This window comes from Cynara cardunculus, assembly GCF_001531365.2.
Source record: "Cynara cardunculus var. scolymus isolate 2C chromosome LG 15, CcrdV1, whole genome shotgun sequence".
Lineage (NCBI taxonomy): Eukaryota > Viridiplantae > Streptophyta > Magnoliopsida > Asterales > Asteraceae > Cynara > Cynara cardunculus.
In genome coordinates this window covers 9,079,851-9,088,895 of record NC_037542.1, presented here as the reverse complement: position 1 = coordinate 9,088,895, position 9,045 = coordinate 9,079,851, and the positions used below count along the sequence as shown (strand labels likewise).

General features: G+C 35.9%; 2 protein-coding genes across 2 annotated transcripts in view; one reads left to right on the top strand and one right to left on the bottom strand.

The window, feature by feature from the left end:
- Positions 1 to 2,340: 2,340 nt before the first annotated feature.
- LOC112528281 (putative potassium transporter 12) lies at positions 2,341 to 7,466 on the bottom strand. Its single transcript, XM_025139277.1, has 9 exons — positions 6,702 to 7,466; positions 6,298 to 6,526; positions 5,838 to 6,086; positions 5,251 to 5,301; positions 4,899 to 5,159; positions 4,735 to 4,787; positions 4,294 to 4,408; positions 3,817 to 4,071; positions 2,341 to 3,635 (listed from the first exon to the last, which is right to left on the bottom strand). The coding sequence occupies exons 1-9, from the start codon at positions 6,972 to 6,974 to the stop codon at positions 2,626 to 2,628; spliced, it is 2,496 nt and encodes an 831-aa protein (XP_024995045.1). The 5' UTR covers positions 6,975 to 7,466; the 3' UTR covers positions 2,341 to 2,625.
- A 1,072-nt stretch (positions 7,467 to 8,538) lies between these two features.
- Positions 8,539 to 9,045, top strand: part of LOC112528496 — a 2,741-nt gene continuing 2,234 nt past the window's right edge. Inside the window, exon 1 of the mRNA XM_025139526.1 lies at positions 8,539 to 8,742. Coding sequence (XP_024995294.1) covers positions 8,539 to 8,742 — 204 coding nt within the window. The remainder of the gene's footprint in view (positions 8,743 to 9,045) is intronic.

The window sequence follows — 9,045 nt, the reverse complement described above, 5'->3', positions numbered from 1 at the left end:
GTTGTTCAAACAGACATAAGGTAACTAAAAGGTATTACCGTAGCAATTAGGATTATGGATTTTCAGTTAATGGGGAGTAGTATGGGACCCATAGTTGGGGAGAAAATTGCCCGTTTGATTGAATACGCGAAGTTGGGATCATAAAAGTTAGTTGGGAAATTGTGAATTTGGATTTTACCGATAGTGCAACTTCTGTACTTTGACAGTGTATAACTCACAAACTGTAAGTCATAATAAACTCGTATTTTGCAGTTAGAAATACCTTACTATATACTACAACTTTCATGAAATATATGGATAATCAAAATGATGTGGGTGGATTCATATATCAAAGGTAATATTGATTCTTATTAATTTAATATATAAATGTGATCAACGACTCATTTAGCTAACTTCAATAATTTTTAAAAAAATTATCGTCATCGTGCAACGCGCGATATCACTATTAAAAAATGAATCTTAATTGTTAATATATAATATTTGAAATGTACAATAAAACCACGTAACACAATTGTCTTTTCTAGATGACCTAAAACATTCATATATTATAGCGGATGAAAAGAAGCCTCAAAACAATAGACCAACCCGTAGATATGCAGAAATAAGATATATTTGCTCGTTACTCAAAAAAATGACTAGAAAGTGACATTTTTACGAAAATTCGAGAGTAGGAATTTAAGACTGTGTTTTATAAATAAACTATTTTATTTTTTGAGTTTATTGAAAATTTTCGTTTGATAAGCAATAAATTGGTTTTTTTAGAAGTTATTTGAGTAACATTTCAATAAGTTTTGGATTTCTTTTTTAACTTTTTTACAATTATGTGCATTATATTTTAGATTAATGAGCAAAAGCTATATATTTTTTAGGTATTTTTATATTGTTATCTAGTTTTTGAGCTAGTTTTTACTAACTATGAGGGTACTTCTATAATGCAACGAGATACATCTCGATTTTAATGTTTCATTATATTCTGTCTTCATCAGTGTTATGATATGATTTTACGTGGTACTGGAAAAACGATGATGTTTTTAATTTTCTGAATAATATATAACTTTGAAGGTATCATAATTTTTTGAAAAAAATGTATCGATTTTAATATCAAATTAAATTATTTAAGAGTTCTTATTTTTTGGTATAATTTCTTTAATTTAATTTTTTTATTATAATTTAATTTAGATTTAATAATAACTTCACTGATTTTTTATTTAATATTATAATTATTTTATAAAGATAAATAATTAGTATTTTTCTATAATTCAATAATTAATCCAAACATATTTTAGATTTCTATATTTAAAATAAGATACTTATCTAGTATTTGATTACATTTATTTACAGTTAATTACACGAATTTAAACATGAAAATTTAATAAGTTGTACATACACAAAGTTTACTTGTAATCTTGAATTTTAAATAATATGCATCAATAAACAATATTTAATGCATAAAAATGATTTTTAAAAGTTTGTATCAAATGTTTAATGATATAGTATAGATAATGATCATTTTAAGAGTTAATAATTAACTGTTTCAACTAACAACTAATTTATTAGTCAACAACTAGTTTACCAAACACATCCCAAATTAAGTAAAAACAATAAGTAAAACATAACTTTATTTTAACATCTGATAATTTCACTGCTAATACAAAATTACAATTTGGCCATCCACATAAAAATTTATTAATTACAATTTAAAATTACAAAATAATCAAATGATTGATTTTAAAATGAATGTCAAAACGGCCCTAGTAGTCATCAATTGTCATGCTTATTTTTCGATTAACTTTCTTACGCATATTAAATCTCACAAAAATTACAACATTTATATGATGTCACGTTTGTGGAAGACTCGATTTTCACAGTCCTCAAAAACATTCCTACCGTACCAGTTTCATAACCGTAACATTATACTATAGAAACATGCATATACGCCATCCCTCTCCTCCACCTAAACCAAGCTTAATCTTTCTCGATAGGTGTATAATCAAAATGTTAAACACCCTTCGTATTTACCCAAGAGCTAGCATCCCATTTATGAAATATCTTAAAAGGAAAATACTGATAATGTATAAGGGTTGTTGGGCGAATTCCAGTGAGAACAAAAGTTACGATGAAATTTTCCCTCTTGGATCAATCCCAATTGAAGATCAACACAAATGAGATACACCGAGTAGACCAGATCAATTCTCGAGAGAAACGCAATTCATAGGTGTGTAAGTGATAAAGGGTCTAAATCCCTTACGCTTCTAACTTTAACTCTTATTCTTTTAACTGTATTTACGTTATAAATATACAGTCATAATATAAATACCACATGATACAATTATCATATAGTTTCACTTATAATCCACCACAATTTTATTTATAGCAAACTGAAGAGATTTCCTTGAGTTTCGACTTTGAAAACGAAGATGATACAATTTATTGACTCGTAAATTAACTCGTAAATTGGACAAGAATAAACAAATATGGCCGACTATATAACCGAACTGAACCAAACCAAACCAAACCAAATAGGTTCGGTATAACCCATCTGGAACCGGATCCGAACAAGATATAAACCAAATAAGCCTGAGGGTACGCACACTATTATATTTTTCAGGTAGTTATATGTATATATCATACCATATACGTCATCCCGACTTGTATGATGTTCATATGTGGGACCCTCATGGTGGCTGCTCCGCCTCTGCAATTTGTCCTCAGAAACGTATAAAAGTAATTGATCACAAGTTTCTTCAGGAAAAACGACTCCTTTTTGGCTCTGACATCGCCATGGCCAAGCAAATAAGTGAACCCAGATTCCATAGCTTCTCGAAGGGCCGAAAGCTCGTATTCTAAGCTCGGGTCTTCATCGGTGCCACCCATCATGCTTGGCGGCAGCACCGCTGACTCGCCGCCTTCCACGTGCTGAATCAACGGCACGCTAAGTTCACCTGAATAGCTTCTTCTCGGGGAAACCGATATCCTGTCTAATTCCGCATCGACTACGTCAGTTTCCAACTCGAGCTCTGAAGCTTCTTTCCTCATGAACTTCTCGAGACTTTCGACTAAAAGTTGCTCAAATGCACGGTGATCTTCCTTGCGGACGTCCTTGTATCCATATCTTGCTACACACTGAAACATGTGGTAGTCTTTTGGACAAATCCTTCGGAAAAGAAACCGTTCGTCTTGCGATACGACAGGGACGGGAACATACTTTATGCAGACGAAAATGAGCGTAGAGTGGATGGCTGGTAGATCGAGTAGGAACTGGCCGAGAACGGATGGTATTCCGTGGACTAGTTCGTTGTAGAGTAGTCCGATTCCGGGGACTCGGACGGTTCCGAGGGACGAGCCGAGCTCGTTCATGAAGTCCATTGAGATTTTCCCTCGGACTTCGCTTTGGTACTTCAGCACGCTCCCGAAGTTCCAAATGTACATGACGCAAAGGAAGAAGGAAGCGAAAGCGAGCGGAAGCCAACCGCCCTCTGTGATCTTGGATAGAACAGCTGACAGGTATATGAGCTCTATCGATCCAAACACAACCGGGAAACACAGTGCTAAAAAGATGTTTGTTTGCCATATCAGAAGCATAACGATCGTCACCAACGTCGTGCTAACAATCATCACCCCGACTTCTGCTATGCCTGCATAAACCACAAATCTTTAAAAAACTTAGGATCACTTGCACACAACAATAATCAAACCGGTACAAACAAGCCCAGTATGCCCCACCTGGAGGTAGGGTCTAGGGGGCAAGATGGCTTATGAAAAGTGTGAAAACGAGATAAAAAGAAGAGAAAAGCAAGGATTGAGGAGAAACCGGACCATATGCATTAGCGATGTCAGTTGTGCTTCGAAAGGTGGCTACGACAAGAATACACATGATCATCAAGAACCAATTGATGACGGGAATGTAGATTTGGCCCATGAACCGTCGTGACGTGTGAATGATTTTCAACCTCGGGAAGCATCCGAGAGCCATGGATTGTTTAATGCACGAGAATGAAGCGGATATCATAGCTTGACTAGCGATTATCGCAGCGGCTGTAGCTATCACGAAAACCGGCCAAAAAAGTCCGTCTGTTTGTTCAAACACCACTCGTAAATCTCAATTGATTAGTGAGTAGATCAGAAAAAAGGTTTTTGCCAAAACAATCCAACATGTTAGAAGTAGAGATACACAAAAAGTCCGGTTGGACCAAGTTTTTTCCAAAATCCCAACGAAGCACGGGCACTTTTTTTTGCTTACTAAAAAAGGGTTTGGAAGGCCCGGGACTTCTGCATCACTTTAAGAAGCATTACCTGGGATAGAATCATAGAATATTCTACTTGTGGAATCAGGGTGTTTCATAAGATAAGCGGCTTGACCCAAGTAAGCCAAGAGAAGGCACGGAAACACCACGAACGAGAAAGCAATCTACAACACGAAGATATGATTAGAACTAGCTCACGCTCGACAGCTTGGTGAGCCTAAATGAATCAAGCCCATACAAGCTTATATCACCTGATATAAGCCAACATAAATCGAGCTTATACAAGTCAAGCCCATTCCGATTCAGCAGGCCATGTGCTGAGCCAAGCTGGCAGCTGGACTACCTGGCTCAAGCTCGAGAGCCTATCAAGACTATACATGCTTATATGAGCCAATATAAACCAAGCCTAGATGAGTTGGTACCATTAAGCAGAGCCGTCCTTAAATCTATCAAAAGGTCATGCATCCACAAGAATATAAAAAGGACGGACCTGTATGGATGGCACAGAGAAATGGCCCAAATCAGCAAACATTGCTTCCGCTCCTGGAAAGAACCGGCCACATAATCACATATATAACATACCAAAAAACAAGTATAACTTTCGAGCCATTGCTTCAGAAAAAGAAAATCGTAGCTTTACCACAAACGACATACCTGTGATGCATAAAACGCAACCACCAAGAGCTGACCAAGCCTTTCCAGAATTCTTTTTGAAGAAGAAATATATATATGCAGGATTAACCGCCTTCACCACAGATATATCATACTTAATAAGGTTGTACAATCCAATCGAGCCGAGACTAAAGAACCACAAAGCAAGACAAGGAGCAAACGTCAACCCCACTTTACTTGTCCCAAACCTTTGTATGGCAAACAATCCGACAAGAATCACAATTGAGACGGATACTAAAGCGCCTGTAAAACACGATGTTTTTTTGAGTAAAAAAAGACAACAAATATCGATCGCTGCCACCAAGAATCAGTTAATCGTTAGCCGTTCATGTACCTGTGCCAAATCCCGGTATTTTACCTTCCAGACCACTCACAGCAGACATGACTGCAATCACAATTTGTAAGAGCAGGACAAGAAGCACCACAATCAAATTGGCTTTATAGTACGACAAATATGTTTAAATGTCCTAATAAACTATATAGGACCAAACAATTGTACGTCATATGTAAAGATGTTACAATAAGTAGATAAGATGCTTTTGGGCATCCTAACAAGTTTTTAGGATACTTTTGAAATAACGTGTCCAATTAGTCTTTTAGGGATGGTTCCATTAGGAACCTCATTTTCATCAAGAACAGGGCGTGTTATTCATCATGAATGTTGTTACATATTCATCATGAATGTGTGATTCCTGATGAATATTCATCCTGAAGAGGGACACATGGCGCGTTGTAGGCGGTTCCCTTCTCAAGCGAATTTTCCTGTAGTCTTTTATATTACACCATTTGAAAAAGTGTTATATAAAAACAAGAGTTCTATAAAAAGAAGCGTTCATAGGACAATTCTCAAAAAGTGTCAAATAAAAAAGCTAATAGGAAGTTTATTCGAATTGGCGAATGAACGAAAAAGCTTATACTTACCAGACATAGCCGGGGTCAGAATACCGTCCCCGATGATCATAGAAGTTCCAGTTAGAACGAGTAACAAGAGAAGCGTTTTGTAGAACGAATTGTGTTCTAACTTCTCTTTGATTTTTAGAGCCCTTTCGAGTTCCGGAGTTGGCAGTTTGAGCCTAAAACTTGAGATATATTCGTCGGCTTGTTGATGATTTGGTAGAAGATTAATTTTTGCATACCGGCAGATCAATGAATAGAGTGCAAATGTTCCTCCTGCAAGCGAGATTAGTTCTTTTAAGTTCACAATGAATATGATTTCTTGTCATATGGTTAACTTCCAGATATTTACACGAATAATCCGTTAGAAGTTCAATGTCGTCATCATGTTGTTCTATGAGTTCTGAAGCCAGAAATCAGTTGTTTTGGCCTGTATAGCCTTTGGCAAACTAGTTGTGTTTGGTAAAACTACCATTCGTATTCTTACCTTCGCCATTGTCGTTTGCTTTTAGGACTATAAAACAATATTTTGCTAACGGCACGAGAGCGATAGTGTAAATAACAAGTGATAAAGCTCCCAAGACATCAATGTCCGACTGAATGTGGACCTTGCTGAAAACGTCCGAGAACACATACAATGGACTCGTCCCCATATCACCATATACGACTCCAAGTGTCTGAAAAGCCAATCCAAGAGTCTGCCATATCGTGACTTCCTGATGTTTTGAAAGAATTACGTAAAAATGAGTGCATATGTTGACATGAAATGGCATTTGAAGGAAATCGAATACTAGCAAACTTAATATATGTACTGTTTGATCTAAGAAAAAAGTTGAAAAATGAATCGAAAGAAACAGACAACAATAGATGATTATGGGCAATTGAGGTAACCTTGCTATGGTGGCTATGGGAGCCAGAGATAGCCATGGCTTCAACATCAAAAGAGTCAACACTCTTGAGCTTCCTCACCAACCTTCTTCTAACAGATCCATGTCCTTCACTTCTCTTTTCATCATCATCAATCAATGACCATGGAGGTGATTCTGAGTCCACTTCACTACCATCCACCCACCTTGAACTTGAATCACCACCACCACTTCTCTTTCTCAATAACCTAGCACTAGCACTACTGTTACCAACCTCTTCTATCCCATCTTCTTCCATCAACACCCCTAATTTCAAAATCTTGAAATAGTTCAATCCAAACCCATGTAAAACAGACACCCAAATCTCTTAAAAAACCCCCCCAAGAACCCTAGTTTTGAAAATCTTGAAGCAGTCCACCAACAATCTTGAAATTGTTCAGTTGAAATCAATGTAAAACAGACACCCAAATCTCTTTTTAGAACCCTAATTTAATAATCTCGAAGCAGTTTACTAACAATCTTGAAATTGTTCCATTGAAACCCAAAACAGTTCCACATAAACAACCAAGGAAAACTTGAAACGATTCACTATGGATTTTGCTAAAACTTGAAGCAAAATATATCTAAAGAAGCAGAAGATTCAACTTAGAACAACTGAAAGTTTAGAATCAAAGAAAAAAGATAAGCAGAATAATTGGAAGTTAACCAATGAATAAGGGGGGAAGAGATAGGGAGGTTTGGCCGTTTGTCGTCACGTGCATTGGGGGGAGGGGCAGATGATAACATTATTCGTTTTAGCTCTTCGGACATATGAATGATGCATTTAAAACAAGTATTTTGGTGTGAATATATTATCATTTTCTGTCGAATGAATTATGGATTTGGTTTATGGGGTCTATGACGTGTTAAATAATACATCGTTTATTTTTATTATCGATATAATTAGCATGTTGTATAATAAAAATGAATTGTTTTAAATATACTATGAAATGTTTAAAAATAATAATTTTTAAACATGTTATTTTTAGTTATTTTACATTTTCCAACTATCTGATAAGCTAGTTTTTACCATTTATTCGTTATTTTGCATCTCATTGGTTAGGAATACAAGTAAAGAAATATTAGTTACACACATTGCCACTAATTTTATGAGGTTTTAAAATTAACTACCAAATAAACAAGCCCAATGTCTTAGCAATTAAGCCATCTTTGGAACCATTTCCAATTGCTTACACTATTTTTTGCACTAAAATGATGTAAATTTGTTGTAAATAGTAATTCACTTCCAATCAATTACACCAGTTTTAATATCAAATAGAATATTTAAAATATATCTTGAAGGAAAAGTGACATTAGAATTGAACCAACTTTGCCCTGATTTATATTTTGAAAAACCAACTTTTAAAATTACCATTATAGGGTCTGAAACAAAATTTTCATTAATCTAAGGACCTCGATTACCTATTAAGCAGGTAACCGATTATCTTCAGAGTGATGTGGCAAAAAAGAAACCTTACATAGATATTTAAAAAGGCACATCATTTATTTTTAATTATATGTCATTAGTTGATAAGTGCAAATTTTATACATTTTTACGTCAAAGTACCTTACAATTAATGTTAAATATATACTTAAAAAGGGCCAATTTACTTTAAGTTAATCCTAACTATATGAGGCCATTAAAGTTGAGAAAAATGTGTTGACTATGTGTATTTTTTTGCCCATAACAACAGCCCAAGTTTGCTACCCATAACAGCAGCCCAAGCCGTGTAAAAAGAGGAGAAACAGCAAACAGCAGCAGCCTTGGGCTGCTGCCCAGATCAAAAGTCGAGAGAGAGAGATCGTGCAGCGAGAGAAATGCGATGGAGACGAGACGAGCAACAACTATCGACGTGGGCAGCGAGGGTCGAAGTCGTGAGGGTCGTGGCGATGGAACGAGGGGATTAAAAGAGAAGCAATCGAGAGAGGCAGCAGGAGGTTCGATTGCAGCAAGTCATCGAGCAAAAGGGMTGTTCGGTCGCAAGGGAGGTCGTCGGCGAGGGTGGAAGAAAACGGCAAAGAAGCTTGTTAGATTGGAAGAACATCTCACCCACTTTCACCCAATTTCTTAGGTATTTTTCTTAATTATTGCAATTGGTAATCTAGGTTTAGCCATGTGTGGCTAAACCCTTTTCTTTCCAACATTAGTTGCTTARATTTTGATTGTGGTTACTTTGAGACTCCATTGTAATCGTTTGGGATGAAATTATATGTTTGATTTCTATTTTAATGTCAATTTCATTTTGAGGATTGAGTAATCTGGCCAATTTCTTGGTGTTCTTATGAAATAGTGTTATTCAAAAGTTGAGATACGTAATCGTCTTTACATT